This window comes from Manis pentadactyla, chromosome 11 (assembly GCF_030020395.1).
Source record: "Manis pentadactyla isolate mManPen7 chromosome 11, mManPen7.hap1, whole genome shotgun sequence".
Taxonomy (NCBI): domain Eukaryota; kingdom Metazoa; phylum Chordata; class Mammalia; order Pholidota; family Manidae; genus Manis; species Manis pentadactyla.
Genome location: NC_080029.1, coordinates 47,550,729 through 47,573,066, shown reverse-complemented (window position 1 = coordinate 47,573,066; position 22,338 = coordinate 47,550,729). Strand labels below are relative to the sequence as shown.

Sequence of the window (22,338 nt, the reverse complement as noted above, 5' to 3'; positions counted from 1 at the left end):
AGAGAAAAATCACACATTTTGGGTCACAAGTGTTTTGCTGGTAGAGGGAGCAGGTTTCCTTTAATAGCCAAGGTAGTTTACCTTCCTATGCTTCCTGCCCTGGAAATTCTAGCTGCAGAGACCAAGGGCCAGTAGTCATCTCTCAGAGAAGGCAGGCTAATAAACTGAGAAAGAATAAATGTACACAGAAAGTCAGGTAGACATTAATCTGAAAGAATTTAATAATTACTGTGTTACTAATCAGTCTTCTAAGGTACAAATTCTAAGTTAAAATTAAATAAAAGGAGAGGGGGCGGAAGATGGCGGCGTGAGTAGAGCAGCGGAAATCTCCTCCCAAAACAACATATATCTATGAAAATATAACAAAGACAACCCTTCCTAGAATAAAGACCAGAGGACACAGGACAATATCCAGACCACATCCACACCTGAGAGAACCCAGCGCCTCGCGAAGGGGGTAAGATACAAGCCCCGGCCCCGCGGGAGCCGAGCGCCCCTCCCCCCAGCTCCCGGCGGGAGAAGAGCAGGCAGAGCGGGAGGGAGACGGAGCCCAGGACTGCCGAACACCCAGCCCCAGCCATCCGGGCCAGAGTGCAGGGCCCTCGATACTGGGAAAACAGGGGAGCAACAACAGTGAGCAGGCACTGGAGGCTGGGCGACAGAGGACATAAGAAAAGCGCGCGACCATTTTTTTTTTTTGCTTTTTTGCTGCTTTGTTTTGGCGAGCGCTTTTTGGAAGTCTTCAAGGGACAGGGACCCCAATATTAGGGAAACAGGGCAGAAAGACCGGTGAGCAGAGGCCTGAGGCTGGCACCGGAGAATAAAGAAAAACGAACGACCACCTTTTTTTTTTTTTTTAATTAAAAATTTTTTTTTTTTTTAATTAAAAAAATTTTTTTTTCTTGTTTTTTTTTGTGGTCGTTGTTTTGTTTTGGCGGGTGCTTTTTGGAAGTCTTAAAGGGGCAGGGCGGGTCACTTAATCCAGAGGTAGGGAATCCGGGGTCTCTGGGCACCCTAACCCCTGGGCTGCAGGGAGCAGGGAGGCCCCTTACGGAGATAAATAGCCTCCCAGCAGCTCCTGCTCCAACGCGACTCCACCATTTTGGAGTAGCTGCCCGAGCTAGGCCACGCCCACAGCAACAGCGGAGATTAACTCCATAGCAGCCGGGCAGGAAGCAGAAACCCTGTCTGCGCGCAGCTGCGCAGCTCAAGCCACTAGAGGCCGCTGTTCTCCCAGGAGAGGAGGGCCACAAACCAACAAGAAAGGAAGTCCTTCCAGCCGTCACTCGTCCCAGTTCTGCAGACTATTCCTATCACCATGAAAAGGCAAAGCTACAGGCAGACAAAGATCACAGAGACAACACCAGAGAAGGAGACAGACCTAACCAGTCTTCCTGACAAAGAATTGAAAATAAGAATCATAAACATGCTGACAGAGATGCAGAGAAATACGCAAGAAAAATGGGATGAAGTCCGGAAAGAGATCACAGATGCCAGAAAGGAGATCGCAGAAATGAAACAAACTCTGGAAGGGTTTATAAGCAGAATGGATAGAATGCAAGAGGCCATTGATGGAATTGAAATCAGAGAACAGGAACGCATAGAAGTTGACATAGAGAGAGACAAAAGGATCTCCAGGAATGAAACAATATTAAGAGAACTGTGTGACCAATCTAAAAGGAGCAATATCCGTATTATAGGGGTCCCAGAAGAAGAAGAGAGAGGCAAAGAGATGGAAAGTATCTTAGAAGAAATAATTGCTGAAAACTTCCCCACACTGGGGGAGGAAGTAATCAAACAGACCACGGAAATACACAGAACCCCCAACAGAAAGGATCCAAGAAGGGCAACACCAAGACACATAATAATTAAAATGGCAAAGATCAAGGACAAGGAAAGAGTGTTAAAGGTGGCTAGAGAGAAAAAGGTCACCTATAAAGGGAAACCCATCAGGCTAACGTCAGATTTCTCAACAGAAACCCTACAGGCCAGAAGAGAATGGCATGATATATTTAATACAATGAAACAGAAGGGCCTTGAACCAAGGATACTGTATCCAGCACGACTATCATTCAAATATGACGGTGGGATTAAACAATTCCCAGACAAACAAAAGCTGAGGGAATTTGCTTTCCACAAACCACCTCTACAGAACATCTTACAGGGACTGCTCTAGATGGGAGCACTCCTAGAAAGAGCACAGCACAAAACACCCAACATATGAAGAATCGAGGAGGAGGAACAAGAAGGGAGAGAAGAAAAGAATCTCCAGATAGTGTATATAACAGCTCAATAAGCGAGCTAAGTTAGGCAGTAAGATACTAAAGAGGCTAACCTTGAACCTTTGGTAACCACGAATTTAAAGCCTGCAATGGCAATAAGTACATATCTTTCAATAGTCACCCTAAATGTTAATGGGTTGAATGCACCAATCAAAAGACACAGAGTAACAGAATGGATAAAAAAGTAAGACCCATCTATATGCTGCTTACAAGAAACTCACCTCAAACCCAAAGACATGTACAGACTAAAAGTCAAGGGATGGAAAAACATATTTCAAGCAAACAACAGTGAGAAGAAAGCAGGGGTTGCAGTACTAATATCAGACAAAATAGACTTCAAAACAAAGAAAGTAACAAGAGATAAAGAAGGACACTACATAATGATAAAGGGCTCAGTCAAACAAGAGGATATAACCATTCTAAATATATATGCACCCAACACAGGAGCACCAGCATATGTGAAACAAATACTAACAGAACTAAAGGGGGATATAGACCGCAATGCATTCATTCTAGGAGACTTCAACACACCACTCACCCCAAAGGATAGATCCACTGGGCAGAAAATAAGTAAGGACACGGAAGCACTGAACAACACAGTAGAGCAGATGGACCTAATAGACATCTATAGAACTCTACATCCAAAAGCAGCGGGATATACATTCTTCTCAAGTGCACATGGAACATTCTCCAGAATAGACCACATACTAGGCCACAAAAAGAGCCTCAGAAAATTCCAAAAGATTGAAATCCTACCAACCAACTTTTCAGACCACAAAGGCATAAAACTAGAAATAAACTGTACAAATAAAGCAAAGAGGCTCACAAACACATGGAGGCTTAACAACACGCTCCTAAATAATCAATGGATCAATGACCAAATCAAAATGGAATCCAGCAATATATGGAAACAAATGAAACAACAACACTAAGCCCTAACTTCTGTGGGACACAGCAAAAGCAGTCTTAAGAGGAAAGTATATAGCAATCCAAGCATATTTAAAAAAGGAAGAGCAATCCCAAATGAATGGTCTAATGTCACAATTATCGAAATTGGAAAAAGAAGAACAGATGAGGCCTAAGGTCAGCAGAAGGAGGGACATAATAAAGATCAGAGAAGAAATAAATAAAATTGAGAAGAATAAAACAATAGCAAAAATCAATGAAACCAAGAGCTGGTTCTTCGAGAAAATAAACAAAATAGATAAGCCTCTAGCCAGACTTATTAAGAAGAAAAGAGAATCAACACAAATCAACAGTATCAGAAACGAGAAAGGAAAAATCACGACGGACCCCACAGAAATGCAAAGAATTATTGGAGAATACTATGAAAACCTATATGCTAACAAGCTGGGAAACCTAGGAGAAATGGACAACTTCCTAGAAAAATATAACCTTCCAAGATTGACCCAGGAAGAAACAGAAAATCTAAACAGACCAATTACCAGCAACGAAATTGAAGAGGTAATCAAAAAACTACCAAAGAACAAAACCCCCGGGCCAGATGGATTTACCTCGGAATTTTATCAGACATACAGGGAAGACATAATACCCATTCTCCTTAAAGTTTTCCAAAAAATAGAGGAGGAGGGGATACTCCCAAACTCATTCTATGAAGCTAACATCACCCTAATACCAAAACCAGGCAAAGACCCCACCAAAAAAGAAAACTACAGACCAATATCCCTGATGAACGTAGATGCAAAAATACTCAACAAAATATTAGCAAACCGAATTCAAAAATACATCAAAAGGATCATACACCATGACCAAGTGGGATTCATCCCAGGGATGCAAGGATGGTACAACATTCGAAAGTCCATCAACATCATCCACCACATCAACAAAAAGAAAGACAAAAACCACATGATCATCTCCATAGATGCTGAAAAAGCATTTGACAAAGTTCAACATCCATTCATGTTAAAAACTCTCAGCAAAATGGGAATAGAGGGCAAGTACCTCAACATAATAAAGGCCATCTATGATAAACCCACAGCCAACATTATATTGAACAGCGAGAAGCTGAAAGCATTTCCTCTGAGATCGGGAACTAGACAGGGATGCCCACTCTCTCCACTGTTATTTAACATAGTACTGGAGGTCCTAGCCACGGCAATCAGACAAAATAAAGAAATACAAGGAATCCAGATTGGTAAAGAAGAAGTTAAACTGTCACTATTTGCAGATGACATGATACTGTACATAAAAAACCCTAAAGACTCCACCCCAAAACTACTAGAACTGATATCGGAATACAGCAAAGTTGCAGGATACAAAATCAACACACAGAAATCTGTGGCTTTCCTATATACTAACAATGAACCAACAGAAAGAGAAATCAGGAAAACAACTCCATTCACAATTGCATCAAAAAAAATAAAATACCTAGGAATAAACCTAACCAAAGAAGTGAAAGACTTATACTCTGAAAACTACAAGTCACTCTTAAGAGAAATTAAAGGGGACACTAACAGATGGAAACTCATCCCATGCTCGTGGCTAGGAAGAATTAATATCGTTAAAATGGCCATCCTGCCCAAAGCAATATACAGATTTGATGCAATCCCTATGAAACTACCAGCAACATTCTTCAATGAACTGGAACAAACAATTCAAAAATTCATATGGAAACACCAAAGACCCCGAATAGCCAAAGCAATCCTGAGAAAGAAGAATAAAGTAGGGGGGATCTCACTCCTCAACTTCAAGCTCTACTATAAAGCCATAGTAATCAAGACAATTTGGTACTGGCACAAGAGCAGAGCCACAGACCAATGGAACAGACTAGAGAATCCAGACATTAACCCAGACATATATGGTCAATTAATATTTGATAAAGGAGCCATGGACATACAATGGCGAAATGACAGTCTCTTCAACAGGTGGTGCTGGCAAAACTGGACAGCTACATGTAGGAGAATGAAACTGGACCATTGTCTAACCCCATATACAAAAGTAAACTCAAAATGGATCAAAGACCTGAATGTAAGCCATGAAACCATTAAACTCTTGGAAGAAAACATAGGCGAAAACCTCTTAGACATAAACATGAGTGACCTCTTCTTGAACATATCTCCCCGGGCAAGGAAAACAACAGCAAAAATGAGTAAGTGGGACTATATTAAGCTGAAAAGCTTCTGTACAGCAAAAGACACCATCAATAGAACAAGAAGGATCCCTACAGTATGGGAGAATATATTTGAAAATGACACATCCGATAAAGGCTTGACGTCCAGAATATATAAGGAGCTCTCACGCCTCAACAAACAAAAAACAAATAACCCAATTAAAAAATGGGCAGAGGAACTGAACAGACAGTTCTCCAAAAAAGAAATACAGATGGCCAACAGACACATGAAAAGATGCTCCACATCGCTAATTATCAGAGAAATGCAAATTAAAACTACAATGAGGTATCACCTCACACCAGTAAGGATGGCTGCCATCCAAAAGACAAACAACAACAAATGTTGGCGAGGCTGTGGAGAAAGGGGAACCCTCCTACACTGCTGGTGGGAATGTAAGTTAGTTCAACCATTGTGGAAAGCAGTATGGAGGTACATCAAAATGCTCAAAACAGACTTACCATTTGACCCAGGAATTCCACTCCTAGGAATTTACCCTAAGAATGCAGCAATCAAGTTTGAGAAAGACAGATGCACCCCTATGTTTATTGCAGCACTATTTACAATAGCCAAGAATTGGAAGCAACCTAAATGTCCATCAATAGATGAATGGATAAAGAAGATGTGGTACATATACACAATGGAATACTACTCAGCTATAAGAAAAGGGCAAATCCAATCATTTGCAGCAACATGGATGGAGCTGGAGGGTATTATGCTCAGTGAAACAAGCCAAGCGGAGAAAGAGAAATACCAAATGATTTCACTTATCTGTGGAATATAAGAACAAAGGAAAAACTGAAGGAACAAAACAGCAGCAGAATCACAGAACTCAAGAATGGACTAACAGGTACCAAAGGGAAAGGGACTGGGGAGGATGGGTGGGTAGGGAGGGATAAGGGGGGGAGAAGTAGGGGGGTATTAAGATTAACATGCATGGGGGGGTAGGAGAAAAGGGAGGGCTGTACAACACAGAGAAGGCAAGTAGTGATTCTACAACATTTTGCTATGCTGATGGACAGTGACTGTAAAGGGGTTTATAGGGGAGACCTGGTATAGGGGAGAGCCTAGTAAACATAATATTCGTCATGTAAGTGTAGATTAGTGATAGCAAAAAAAAAAAAAAAAAAAAAAAAAAAAGGGCAGTTCCTGTGTGGTAACCTCCAACGAGTTCTACACAAGGGTATAAAGGGCATACAAAAGTGTAGGCAAAGGGTCTGTTTGTGTTTACACAGAGGATCAAAGCCTAATTCGGCTACCCCGAAAATGAACTAAGATACGATATGAAAAAGAACTTCCAACATCTGCACTCCCTGGAAGACTCATGCCAGAAGATGATCATCAAAAAACCCCAACAAAGATCCACGCACTGCTACAGCTGTAGATGCACTCATCCCACCAGTTCCTGGACTTGCCATGGGAATGAGGAAGGAGATATCTAAGCTGGCCTGTGCATACAGTAAAACAACAAAATTGGACTGGATCTATACTGTTGGAACTCAACCAAGAATTTGGAGAAGTGCAAATTGTAGCGCTCCAAAGTCTTACAACTACAAACTATTTATTGTTAAAAGAACATATGGCATGTGAACAGTCCCCAGGAATGGGTTGTTTTAATTTGTCTGATTTCTCTCAGACTGTTCAAGTTCATTTGGACAATATCCACCATATCATAGATAAGTTTTCACAAATGCCTAAGGTGCCTAACTGGTTTTCTTGGTTTCACTGCAGATGGCTGGTAATTACAGATATGCCTTGGTTATGTAACTATACTCCTATTATGTTAATGTGTGTGTGCAATTTAAGTAGTAGCTTAAAACCTATACATGCTGAAGTTACTCTACAAGAAGATATATCAAAGAAATAATCAATCTTCCCATGTTTTCTTCCGCCTGCTACTTCTATAGCTTTTCTTCTTCCTTCCTAATTACAACCCTTAAATAGAATTCGTGCCTCATATCAAATTTACCGAGTATCATAATTCTTCCAAGTGGTAAAGATACCTCAAGACAAATGCTGGGCATAGAAGCCACAGGGCATAAATATGCAAAGAAGTAAAAAGCTAACTTTTTCAAACAATAAGGCTTCTCTCTCACTTACCAACTTCACATTTCCCTGTATGGCCCCGGAAGATGACTGGTTAGCCAGAGACGGGTAAGATTCCTCAAGGGAGGAACAACCTAAGACAGGCACAGTCGCAGGGGGGCCATCAGGTGAGAAATTGGGGATCAACAGAGGTGAGGCTTAGAACCTCACCCCCCCGTTCTGAGAGAAATCTTCTGCATACGTGGATGTTTTATTGCCCTGGTCTAGCTTGGATTAACACATAGTCTACAGGCACACACCTGATCATCTACATGTGCTCTCTTACAACACTAAACTATGTTTTCTACCTTTATCTTGTATCTACCTACCACTTCAGCATTTTATTAAAAATAATAATAATAAAGAGAGAAATGTGGTATCCACATATAAATCAAGTATAAAAACCAAATGAGTATTCATATTTGAACTGACTGTTTAGAGTTCATAATGCATGAGCAAAACCGAAAGTTTCTGTGATGACTGCCCTTGTACTGTTCACTATGTAACTTATTCATTATGTAAGAATTTGTTCTACATGTAAAAACTTGTTTGTTATGCCTCAGAAGATTGGAGACTGACAAAAATTAGGCTTGGGGTGGAATAATGATTGTGCATTGAGCATTGACTCCCCTATACAGAATTTTATTGTCGTTAACAACCATTTGATCAATAAATATGAGAGATGCCCTCACAAAAAAAAAAAAAAAAAAAAAGGACAGACTTCCAATGGTAAAATAAATTAGTAACCAGGATGTAATGTATAGCATAAGGAATATAGTCAAGATATTGTAACAGCTTGGTAGGGTGATAGCTGGAACCTAGAATTATGTATATAAATGTTCTACCACTGTGTTGTACACTTGAAACTCATGTAATGTAATACTGTGTGTCAACTACCCTTCAATAAAAAATAATTATTAAAAAAAAAAAAAAAAATTAAATAAAAGGCTCATATAACTAATCCATGATACACATGGAAATTTTCCACAATATTCCACAATTTTGTGTACAGATACACAAAATTTCCACAATATTCTGTGCTTCTGTTTAGTCTTATGAAAAAAAGGTAGACAAAATATATTTAGTTTGGAAAACAACGTGAAACAACAGAAGTATTTTTAGATATTCAGTCTTAAGTTACACAGTTGTAAATGTTTGTAACTAATAATTTATTAACATAAATATCTTTCTACCTTTGCAACTGAAATGCCACAGTCTTGGAGAGGTTTAACAGCCTCGTTCAGTTCGTTTGATCATTTTTTGAGAAAAAAATTACATATGTAATTTGATGTTAAGGTTGTTTTAACTTTGTTCTAAAAATGTGAAAAACTACAACATAAGCAATTATAATGACTTCGAAGAACAGGAGACAAAATAATTCAATTACCTCAATTATGGTACCTCAGTTTGTGCTAACAGAAATTTAATAAATAGTAGTTCAATTGTGGATATCTATTATAACATATTTGTCCGGCAAAGCAAAATGCCTATCAGACTGAAAAATGACACCATAGCCCCAACAGAACAGTTTACAAAATAAAGTTCTAAGCTAGATTTTTAAACAGCTTTTTTTCCCTCTATGTGCACTAATAATTTATACAATGGTCTGAAACCATCTTTCTGTGCTTCTGTTTAGTCTTATGAAAAAAGGTAGACAAAATATATTTAGTTTGGAAAACAACGTGAAACAACAGAAGTATTTTTAGATATTCAGTCTTAAGTTACACAGTTGTAAATGTTTGTAACTAATAATTTATTAACATAAATATCTTTCTACCTTTGCAACTGAAATGCCACAGTCTTGGAGAGGTTTAACAGCCTCGTTCAGTTCTTCAAGAAATATAGAGGTACTTGGAGAATCTAAAATAAGAAATGTTTAATGAATGTTTTATGACTTACCCCTAAGAAAAGATGAATCTTTAAAATTAAAGCCCAAAGCTACAAACAGAAGAAATATGTTAGTTTGCCCAATTCGTATGCAACAACAAATAAAGTAACTAAACACACCTAATTATATATTTTTATACTCTTATTTCCCATTGCTCATTCTTCTTACTTCTAATGTTTTTATTATGACATATTTTAACTTTGTAAGTAAACTTAAAAACTTTCTAAAACAAAAATAGGGTAAATGTTTAATTTAAACCTAATGTTTGGTATTATTTTTCCAAGTTTAATACCTTATACACAACATGCGTGTACACATTCAAACTTTCAAAATGACTTTAAAATACTATTTTCAAATCATAGTTATAGGGAGCCAACAGAAATGTGGATTCGCTTCACTTACTAATTCCAAGAATACTATTCTTTAAGGCATAAAGACTTAAATGGGACCATTACAATCATCAGTTATGCTCAATTGTGATAATAGTTAATTCAGTGTAACTAATGGTACAGCTACAGCAGAGTATTAAACTAACACATTACTAATACTACATTTAAAGTTTAAAGACATTTTAAAAATATTTACATGCTAAAAATATCAAAAAGTACACTTTCAGAAATGACACAATATTCAGATGTTATTACATTAACATATAAAGCTAATTCTTATCTAGTATTTACTGTGGACTAATCACATGAGTAAAGTCACTTAATCCTCAGAACAAATTGATAATGCAAGTACTATTTCCTCATTATGGATGACAGAAAAAGACATACAAAGAGGCTAAGTGACTTGACCAAGGTCACACAGCAGGCTAAGTGACACAGTCAGGATTCAAACCCAGGTAACTGTGTTATAGCACATTATTACCAATCCTGTCAAGAAGTTCCCACTCACTATATTGATTAAATAACAGAAACATCACAAAAATCATATTAAAATATAAAAAACACTTACCAGCTTTACAAAAATAAGCTAAGGAGGCTTTTCCTGGTTGCAATGTACTGAAATACTTCTGAGGACTCAGTTGTGATAGAGAGTCTACTGCTGATTTATAAAAACTGCACATCATGACAAAAGAGATGCCAACTCTAAATACATTGAAACTAGAAGACATCATCAACTGTAGTTGTATATGTTCAGGAGATTTTGTTTGGTTCACTGCTACGTTCTGTTGCCTAGGACAAAACCTGTCAAGAGAAGATATTCAACAAGGTTTTGCTGAACGGATTTGTTAAACAATGAATGAAGTAAAATCTGCAAAAATAGCTAAAGCATTAATTAACCACTGATTTTGCTAGTAAACTAATTCTTTCCAGTAAAAATATGAAAGGAGATGATACATAATGACAATGACTTGATAGTACTATTTTTGATACTTTGCAAAAGATATAAAAGAATATGGAAAATGCAATATGAAGTATCAAGTTTAATAGGCATTTACTGAAGTATGTTTAGCTAATTATCATTTTTAAGGGTTCTAAAATTAATTCTCAGACATCCAATCCATTTTTTAAATTGGTCATTTCATCCTTCTCTTCCTACAGATTTACAGTTAATAAACAAACACCTACTTAGCACCATAACTTGGGAGTGAGAAATCCAAAACATGTCTACATTCTTTTTACTTTAAATTCTCTAGAAGATAACTATTAAAACGATTTAAGAACATTCCTTCTAAATACACGTTTCTAATACATAAACCTTAGATTTATCAGCTTAGAAATTCAAATCAACTTTTTCAACTTATATTTTAATTCAATTTTATTTCTGAACTCCGATTTGTTTTAGATCTCCTCCTCTCATCTTCTTTCATGTTGTACTTACTTCCATGCTGCCCTCTGTATCTGCTGTGAGTTATCTTTATCTTCTATTCTGCTACTTTCAAATTACTCTTGAACAATTTCTTCTTTCAGTCAGTTTTCCTACTGATGATTTACATAATAAGTTTAAAAAAAGATAGTTTAAGAAAATTAGTATAACATAAAAATATCATACTTCTAGAAGGTAAAGATATACCCATAAGTATAGGTGAGAATTTTGCTTTTTTTTATTACAAATAAAACCCACATCTTTCAAGTAAAAGATCACTATCTTAAAACAAGAGATAGGAAAAAACAGCAAAAAATTACACAGATAGGAGTAGAATTTTTCATTAAAGAATAAAATGGTAAAAGAATAAAAATTTAGGGAAAAAAATCATACTAAATTGGATATTCTAGTCTTTCAATGTTATCGATAAGCACATAACACCTCTCCTTAAGGAACAGGTATTCCTAAAAAAGGAGCTAATCACTCATTGATTACTTCCTAATATTCTTTTCATTAGAGCTAATTTATATCAGTGAACAAATGTGCCATCAATTTTTAATAATGAGCTAAAAGTTCAATAACTCAAGTTAAATGAGAAGTGAGACTATGAAAGGTATATAAAAAAGTAATTGTAATGATACAATTAAGGGGTATGCTTGACATTAAAACTGATTATACATTATAGCCATTTTAAACCAGCATATTTTAAAGGCACTTTATATTAATGGAAATGGCTTAAAGTAAGTCATCCAGCATTTTCCATATATTCTGAAGGGGTGTGGGGGGGGGGTTATACATCCTGAATCATTTGTCATAGTATGAAAGAACTCCAACAGAATTAGAAGACAAAACTTTTAAATAGAGGCACAACTGAAAGATTCAAGCATAACACACCATTTTTCCTGGCCTTGTGGTTAGAACTCAAATATTATAACACTAGATTGGGTATTAGGGTTAACATAATTCTTTCCCCCTAGAACAGATTTTGAAGCACCAAAAGGCCTCCTGCACAGTCAATGCTTTATTACTTTCCCACATGCATCTCAAACATACATGTGAAAGTATCGTGCATTTGATCAATTAGAGATGGTGATTATTCTTATGTATACTCTCAGAGATAGGATCTCAGTAGTAACCTCTGAGTTTGTTCCATCTTTGATAAGTTTGATTATTTTAAAAATGTACTTAAAGCAGAGAATACCGCACAGTCAGCTAGAGATAGAGTTTACATGGTCATAAAAAAATAAACAGTGAATAATGACTTAAACAAATCCATGACAACCACAGTTGAGAGGATGGGGAGCTAGAAAGTAAGGGAGCGTAGAGTCAGGGTAAAGAGCGAAATCTTCATCGTTCACAAAACCAAAAGACAAGTTTATTGGAAACAGGAAGACCAATGCCAAAAGAAACAGGGAGCAGTTGAAAGTAATAATTGCCTCTAAGGAATAAGAAATTGGAGGAGAGGAAAAAGCAAGGGGACTTTTGAAGCCACCTGACTCTTTAAATAGTGTACCTCTTCATTTTTATTTAAAAATTAAAGTTATTACTTGTATACAATTAAACTTTTCATAGCTTCTATTCATATTAATCCAATAAATCCCTGTGGGGACACAGAGGAGTGCACATCACACAAATGGAAAATAAAATGCATTTACCCAGAGACATGTTCTCCACATAAAAAGACCTTTAAACTAAAGAGAAGGGAAATGTAGATGGGAAAAAAGCGTGGGGAGAGAGAACAGTAGCAAGAACAGAGTAAAAACAAAGATACAGAATGTACTTGCTGACTTTTTTTGTCAAATAGAAAATGAAACAGAAAACAATACTTAATGCTTCAAAATCTAAGTATCAGAACAAAGTGATGAGTACTGTGGGAGAAATGTGACCTTATTATACTGGTATGGGTAAATAAATCATTTGAGTTTTCCTTTCAGGTATAAAGTAGGATTACATACTTAGTTTCCTGCACTTTCCACCTCATCTGAGTATTGTAGCCACCGTGTAACTTATTTTGGCCAATACAATGCAAGCAAAAGTGGCATTTCTCTGTCAGGCAATAGTAACAGGTAGTGTGTGATATGGCAGGCTTTATTTTCTTCTGCCACAGTCACTAAAAACACTCAAGCAATGGCTGTTTCATCAAGCACGGGACCCAGAACCAGCACAACACAGAGAATTTCATTTGAAATGCACTGTGGGAGAGGGGTGGAAGATGGCGGCGTGAGTAGAGCAGCGGAAATCTCCTCCCAAAACAACATATATCTATGAAAATATAACAAAGACAACCATTCCTAGAATAAAGACCAGAGGACACAGGACAATATCCAGACCACATCCGCACCTGCGAGAACCCAGCGCCTCGCGAAAGGGGTAAGATACAAGCCCCGGCCCCGCGGGAGCCGAGCGCCCCTCCCCCCAGCTCCCGGAGGGAGAAGAGCAGGCAGAGCGGGAGGGAGACGGAGCCCAGGACTGCCGAACACCCAGCCCCAGCCATCCGGGCCAGAGTGCAGGGCCCTCGATACTGGGAAAACAGGGCAGCAAGAACAGTGAGCAGGCACTGGAGGCCGGGCGCCGGAGGACATAAGAAAAGCGTGTGACCATTTTTTTTTTTTTTTTGCTTTTCTGCTGTTTTGTTTTGGCGAGCGCTTTTTGGAAGTCTTAAAGGGATAGGGACCCCAATACTAGGGAAACAGGGCAGAAAGACCAGTGAGCAGAGGCCTGAGGCTGGCACCGGAGAATAAAGAAAAACGAACGACCACCTTTTTTTTTTTTTTTTTTTTTTAATTTAAAAATTTCTTTTTCTTTTTTTTTTTTGGTGGTCGTTGTTTTGTTTTGGTGGGTGCTTTTTGGAAGTCTTAAAGGGGCAGGGCGGGTCACTTAATCCAGCGGTAGGGAATCCGGGATCACTGGGCACCCTAACCCCTGGGCTGCAGGGAGCAGGGAGGCCCCTTACGGAGATAAATAGCCTCCCAGCAGCTCCTGCTCCAACGCGACTCCACCATTTTGGAGTAGCTGCCCGAGCTAGGCCACGCCCACAGCAACAGCGGAGATTAACTCCATAGCAGCCGGGCAGGAAGCAGAAACCCTGTCTGCGCGCAGCTGCGCAGCACAAGCCACTAGAGGTCGCTGTTCTCCCAGGAGAGGAGGGCCACAAACCAACAAGAAAGGAAGTCCTTCCAGCCGTCACTCGTCCCAGTTCTGCAGACTATTCCTATCACCATGAAAAGGCAAAGCTACAGGCAGACAAAGAACACAGAGACAACACCAGAGAAGGAGACAGACCTAACCAGTCTTCCTGACAAAGAATTCAAAATAAGAATCATAAACATGCTGACAGAGATGCAGAGAAATACGCAAGAAAAATGGGATGAAGTCCGGAAAGAGATCACAGATGCCAGAAAGGAGATCGCAGAAATGAAACAAACTCTGGAAGGGTTTATAAGCAGAATGGATAGAATGCAAGAGGCCATTGATGGAATTGAAATCAGAGAACAGGAACGCATAGAAGCTGACATAGAGAGAGACAAAAGGATCTCCAGGAATGAAACAATATTAAGAGAACTGTGTGACCAATCTAAAAGGAACAATATCCGTATTATAGGGGTCCCAGAAGAAGAAGAGAGAGGAAAAGAGATGGAAAGTATCTTAGAAGAAATAATTGCTGAAAACTTCCCCACACTGGGGGAGGAAGTAATCGAACAGACCACGGAAATACACAGAACCCCCAACAGAAAGGATCCAAGAAGGGCAACACCAAGACACATAATAATTAAAATGGCAAAGATCAAGGACAAGGAAAGAGTGTTAAAGGCAGCTAGAGAGAAAAATGTCACCTATAAAGGGAAACCCATCAGGCTAACATCAGACTTCTCGACAGAAACCCTACAGGCCAGAAGAGAATGGCATGATATATTTAATACAATGAAACAGAAAGGCCTTGAACCAAGGATACTGTATCCAGCACAACTATCATTCAAATATGATGGTGGAATTAAACAATTCCCAGACAGACAAAAGCTGAGGGAATTTGCTTTCCACAAACCACATCTACTGAACATCTTACAGGGACTGCTCTAGATGGGAACACTCCTAGAAAGAGCACAGCACAAAACACCCAACATATGAAGAATCGAGGAGGAGGAACAAGAAGGGAGAGAAGAAAAGAATCTCCAGACAGTGTATATAACAGCTCAATAAGCGAGCTAAGTTAGGCAGTAAGATACTAAAGAGGCTAACCTTGAACCTTTGGTAACCACGAATTTAAAGCCTGCAATGGCAATAAGTACATATCTTTCAATAGTCACCCTAAACGTTAATGGGTTGAATGCACCAATCAAACGACACAGAGTAACAGAATGGATAAAAAAGCAAGACCCATCTATATGCTGCTTACAAGAAACTCACCTCAAACCCAAAGACATGTACAGACTAAAAGTCAAGGGATGGAAAAACATATTTCAAGCAAACAACAGTGAGAAGAAAGCAGGGGTTGCAGTACTAATATCAGACAAAATAAGACTTCAAAACAAAGAAAGTAACAAGAGATAAAGAAGGACACTACATAATGATAAAGGGCTCAGTCAAACAAGAGGATATAACCATTCTAAATATATATGCACCTAATACAGGAGCACCAGCATATGTGAAACAAATACTAACAGAACTAAAGGGGGATATAGACTGCAATGCATTCATTCTAGGAGACTTCAACACACCACTCACCCCAAAGGATAGATCCACTGGGCAGAAAATAAGTAAGGACACGGAAGCACTGAACAACACAGTAGAGCAGATGGACCTAATAGACATCTATAGAACTCTACATCCAAAAGCAGCGGGATATACATTCTTCTCAAGTGCACATGGAACATTCTCCAGAATAGACCACATACTAGGCCACAAAAAGAGCCTCAAGAAAATTCCAAAAGATTGAAATCCTACCAACCAACGTTTCAGACCACAAAGGCATAAAACTAGAAATAAACTGTACAAAGAAAGCAAAGAGGCTCACAAACACATGGAGGCTAAACAACACGCTCCTAAATAATCAATGGATCAATGACCAAATCAAAATGGAGATCCAGCAATATATGGAAACAAATGACAACAACAACACTAAGCCCCAACTTCTGTGGGACACAGCAAAAGCAGTCTTAAGAGGAAAGTATATAGCAATCCAAGCATATTTAAAAAAGGAAGAGCAATCCCAAATGAATGGTCTAATGTCACAATTATCGAAATTGGAAAAACAAGAACAGATGAGGCCTAAGGTCAGCAGAAGGAGGGATATAATAAATATCAGAGAAGAAATAAATAAAATTGAGAAGAATAAAACAATAGCAAAAATCAATGAAACCAAGAGCTGGTTCTTCGAGAAAATAAACAAAATAGATAAGCCTCTAGCCAGACTTATTAAGAAGAAAAGAGAGTCAACACAAATTAACAGTATCAGAAACGAGAAAGGAAAAATCACGACGGATCCCACGGAAATGCAAAGAATTATTGGAGAATACTATGAAAACCTACATGCTAACAAGCTGGGAAACCTAGGAGAAATGGACAACTTCCTAGAAAAATATAACCTTCCAAGATTGACCCAGGAAGAAACAGAAAATCTAAACAGACCAATTACCAGCAACGAAATTGAAGTGGTAATCAAAAAACTACCAAAGAACAAAACCCCCGGGCCAGATGGATTTACCTCGGAATTTTATCAGACATACAGGGAAGACATAATACCCATTCTCCTTAAAGTTTTCCAAAAAATAGAGGAGGAGGGGATACTCCCAAACTCATTCTATGAAGCTAACATCACCCTAATACCAAAACCAGGCAAAGACCCCACCAAAAAAGAAAACTACAGACCAATATCCCTGATGAACGTAGATGCAAAAATACTCAACAAAATATTAGCAAACCGAATTCAAAAATACATCAAAAGGATCATACACCATGACCAAGTGGGATTCATCCCAGGGATGCAAGGATGGTACAACATTCGAAAGTCCATCAACATCATCCACCACATCAACAAAAAGAAAGACAAAAACCACATGATCATATCCATAGATGCTGAAAAAGCATTTGACAAAGTTCAACATCCATTCATGTTAAAAACTCTCAGCAAAATGGGAATAGAGGGCAAGTACCTCAACATAATAAAGGCCATCTATGATAAACCCACAGCCAACATTATATTGAACAGCGAGAAGCTGAAAGCATTTCCTCTGAGATCGGGAACTAGACAGGGATGCCCACTCTCTCCACTGTTATTTAACATAGTACTGGAGGTCCTAGCCACGGCAATCAGACAAAATAAAGAAATACAAGGAATCCAGATTGGTAAAGAAGAAGTTAAACTGTCACTATTTGCAGATGACATGATACTGTACATAAAAAACCCTAAAGACTCCACCCCAAAACTACTAGAACTGATATCGGAATACAGCAAAGTTGCAGGATACAAAATCAACACACAGAAATCTGTGGCTTTCCTATATACTAACAATGAACCAACAGAAAGAGAAATCAGGAAAACAACTCCATTCACGATTGCATCAAAAAAAATAAAATACCTAGGAATAAACCTAACCAAAGAAGTGAAAGACTTATACTCTGAAAACTACAAGTCACTCTTAAGAGAAATTAAAGAGGACACTAACAGATGGAAACTCATCCCATGCTCGTGGCTAGGAAGAATTAATATCGTCAAAATGGCCATCCTGCCCAAAGCAATATACAGATTTGATACAATCCCTATGAAACCACCAGCAACATTCTTCAATGAACTGGAACAAATAATTCAAAAATTCATATGGAAACACCAAAGACCCCGAATAGCCAAAGCAATCCTGAGAAAGAAGAATAAAGTAGGGGGGATCTCACTCCCCAACTTCAAGCTCTACTATAAAGCCATAGTAATCAAGACAATTTGGTACTGGCACAAGAGCAGAGCCACAGACCAATGGAACAGACTAGAGAATCCAGACATTAACCCAGACATATATGGTCAATTAATATTTGATAAAGGAGCCATGGACATACAATGGCGAAATGACAGTCTCTTCAACAGATGGTGCTGGCAAAACTGGACAGCTACATGTAGGAGAATGAAACTGGACCATTGTCTAACCCCATATACAAAAGTAAACTCAAAATGGATCAAAGACCTGAATGTAAGTCATGAAACCATTAAACTCTTGGAAGAAAACACAGGCAAAAACCTCTTAGACATAAACATGAGTGACCTCTTCTTGAACATATCTCCCCGGGCAAGGAAAACAACAGCAAAAATGAGTAAGTGGGACTATATTAAGCTGAAAAGCTTCTGTACAGCAAAAGACACCATCAATAGAACAAGAAGGATCCCTACAGTATGGGAGAATATATTTGAAAATGACACATCCGATAAAGGCTTGACGTCCAGAATATATAAGGAGCTCACACGCCTCAACAAACAAAAAACAAATAACCCAATTAAAAAATGGGCAGAGGAAGTGAACAGACAGTTCTCCAAAAAAGAAATACAGATGGCCAACAGGCACATGAAAAGATGCTCCACATCGCTAATTATCAGAGAAATGCAAATTAAAACTACAATGAAGTATCACCTCACACCAGTAAGGATGACTGCCATCCAAAAGACAAACAACAACAAATGTTGGCGAGGCTGTGGAGAAAGGGGAACCCTCCTACACTGCTGGTGGGAATGTAAGTTAGTTCAACCATTGTGGAAAGCAGTATGGAGGTACATCAAAATGCTCAAAACAGACTTACCATTTGACCCAGGAATTGCACTCCTAGGAATTTACCCTAAGAATGCAGCAATCAAGTATGAGATAGATCAGGGCACCCCTATGTTTATCGCAGCACTATTTACAATAGCCAAGAATTGGAAGCAACCTAAATGTCCATCGATAGATGAATGGATAAAGAAGATGTGGTATATATACACAATGGAATACTACTCAGCCATAAGAAAAGGGCAAATCCAACCATTTGCAGCAACATGGATGGAGCTGGAGGGTATTATGCTCAGTGAAACAAGTCAAGCGGAGAAAGAGAAATACCAAATGATTTCACTCATCTGTGGAGTATAAGAACAAAGGAAAAACTGAAGGAACAAAACAGCAGCAGAATCACAGAACTCAAGAATGGACTAACAGGTACCAAAGGGAAAGGGACTGGGGAGGATGGGTGGGTAGGGAGGGATAAGGGGGGGGAGAAGTAGGGAGGTATTAACATTAGCATGCATGGGGGGGTAGGAGAAAAGGGAGGGCTGTACAACACAGAGAAGGCAAGTAGTGATTCTACAACATTTTGCTATGCTGATGGACAGTGACTGTAAAGGGGTTTATAGGGGAGACCTGATATAGGGGAGAGCCTAGTAAACATAATATTCGTCATGTAAGTATAGATTAGTGATACCAAAAACAAAGCAAAAAAAAAAAAAAAAGGGCAGTTCCTGTGTGGTAACCTCCAACGAGTTCTACACAAGGGTATAAAGGGCATATAAAACTGTAGGCAAAGGGTCTGTTTGTGTTTATACAGAGGATCAAAGCCTAATTGGGCTACCCCGAAAATGAACTAAGATACGATATGAAAAAGAACTTCCAACATCTGCACTCTCTGGAAGACTCATGCCAGAAGATGATCATCAAAAAACCCCAACAAAGATCCACGCACTGCTACAGCTGTAGATGCACTCATCCCACCAGTTCCTGGACTTGCCATGGGAATGAAGAAGGAGATATTTAAGCTGGCCTGTGCATATAGTAAAACAACAAATTTGACTGGATCTATACTGTTGGAACTCAACCAAGAATTAAGAGAACTGCAAATTGTAGCTCTCCAAAATCTTACAACTACAGACTATTTACTGTTAAAAGAACATATGGCATGTGAACAGTCCCCAGGAATGGGTAGTTTTAATTTGTCTGATTTCTCTCAGACTGTTCAAGTTCAGTTGGACAATATCCACCATATCATAGATAAGTTTTCACAAATGCCTAAGGTGCCTAACTGGTTTTCTTGGTTTCACTGGAGATGGCTGGTAATTACAGATATGCTTTGGTTATGTAACTATACTCCTATTATGTTAATGTGTGTGCACAATTTAAGTAGTAGCTTAAAACCTATACATGCTGAAGTTACTCTACAAGAAGATATGTCAAAGAAATAATCAATCTTCCCATGTTTTCTTCCGCCTGCTACTTCTATAGCTTTTCTTCTTCCTTCCTAATTACAACCCTTAAATAGAATTCGTGCCTCGTATCAAATTTACCGAGTATCATAATTCTTCCAAGTGGTAAAGATACCTCAAGACAAATGCTGGGCATAGAAGCCACAGGGCATAAATATGCAAAGAAGTAAAAAGCTAACCTTTTCAAACAATAAGGCTTCCCTCTCACTTACCGACTTCACATTTCCCTGTATGGCCCCGGAAGATGACTGGTTAGCCAGAGACGGGTAAGATTCCTCAAGGGAGGAACAACCTAAGACAGGCACAGTCGCAGGGGGGCCATCAGGTGAGAAATTGGGGATCAACAGAGGTGAGGCTTAGAACCTCACCCCCCCTGTTCTGAGAGAAATCTTCTGCATACGTGGATGTTTTATTGCCCTGGTCTAGCTTGGATTAACACATAGTCTACAGGCACACACCTGATCATCTACATTTGCTCTTTTACAACACTAAACTATGTTTTCTACCTTTATCTTGTATCTACCTACCACTTCAGCATTTTATTAAAAATAATAATAATAAAGAGAGAAATGTGGTATCCACATATAAATCAAGTATAAAAACCAAATGAGTATTCATATTTGAACTGACTGTTTAGAGTTCATAATGCATGAGCAAAACCGAAAGTTTCTGTGATGACTGCCCTTGTACTGTTCACTATGTAACTTATTCATTACGTAAGAATTTGTTCTACATGTAAGAACTTGTTTGTCATGCCTCAGAAGATTGGAGACTGACGAAAATTAGGCTTGGGGTGGATTAATGATTGTGCATTGAGCATTGACTCCCCTATACAGAATTTTATTGTCGTTAACAACCATTTGATCAATAAGTATGAGAGATGCCCTCACCAAAAAAAAAAAAAAAAAAAAAAAAAAAAGGACAGACTTCCAATGGTAAAATAAATAAGTAACCGGGATGTAATGTATAGCATAAGGAATATAGTCAAGATATTGTAACAGCTTGGTAGGGTGATAGCTGGAACCTAGAATTATGTATATAAATGTTCTACCACTGTGTTGTACACTTGAAACTAATGTAATGTAATACTGGGCGTCAACTACCCTTCAATAAAAAATAATTATTTAAAAAAAAAAAAAAAAAAGAAATGCACTGTGATGTGACATCCAAAGAAATAAACCTTGATGTCTTACACCACTGAGATCTGAGGAGTTATTATCGCAGCATAATTTAGTTTATCTTCACTGGTATCCAAAAACCCCAAAACACCAGCTCCCCAAAACAGAGGCCAAAGGACAAGGACTATTCTCGGCATAATCAAAGCAGCGACTGGAGCTTGGCAAGTGATCCTTATTTAAGGAGTAACAAAACATTGGATAAAATTGTCACTACAATAATTTGGAGATGGCATGTACCTAGGTTTGCATGGCTAATGAACTTATTTATAGCCCTAAGAGAAGATTCTGGTAGACAGAAAATCAGCACTGTGTGATAATTGCTGTTGGTTGTGTTGAACAAAATATTTAAAGAAAGAACAACCACTACCCAAGGGACTAGCTGTTTCAAACTTAAAACAATACTTAGGCCCCCCCAATTCTATGGTCTGGACACAAGCTGACAAAACTGGTCAGCCATGGACAGAGGCCCTCTTCTCCAAAGCCAACTTCAGATGTGGCCAATAAAAATGGAAGGACCTCTTGTAGGACAAAGTCAAGGAGAAAAGAAAACAATCCCCTAAGGCATCTGCCTGAATGCAAACTGCTAACGATTTACAAATATGAGATAAGCCCAGAAATTGGTTGTAAATGTTTAGAAGCTTTTATGACAATTTCCCAGTCATTTTGTATCTGTTGAATCTAATAATTTTTAAATTGGATACGATTTTTGATATGTTTTTTCATTTCATTTTTCTCATATTTTTATCATATTTAAGAAAACTTC

The 22,338-nt window shown here is 38.4% G+C and overlaps 1 protein-coding gene across 5 annotated transcripts in view; it reads right to left on the bottom strand.

The window, feature by feature from the left end:
- Positions 1-22,338, bottom strand: part of TXNDC16 (thioredoxin domain containing 16) — a 106,052-nt gene that overhangs the window by 79,894 nt on the left and 3,820 nt on the right. For 4 of the 5 annotated variants that reach the window (XM_057488462.1, XM_057488460.1, XM_036917931.2 and 1 more), the window contains 2 exons: positions 10,341-10,573; positions 9,273-9,355 (listed from right to left, as the gene is read on the bottom strand). In XM_057488462.1, the coding sequence (XP_057344445.1) occupies positions 9,273-9,355; positions 10,341-10,503 (246 nt within the window). In that variant the 5' untranslated portion in view covers positions 10,504-10,573. Of the gene's footprint in view, positions 1-8,688; positions 8,903-9,272; positions 9,356-10,340; positions 10,574-22,338 lie in introns of those variants that run through there. The other variant, XM_057488463.1, reaches the window with a different exon arrangement.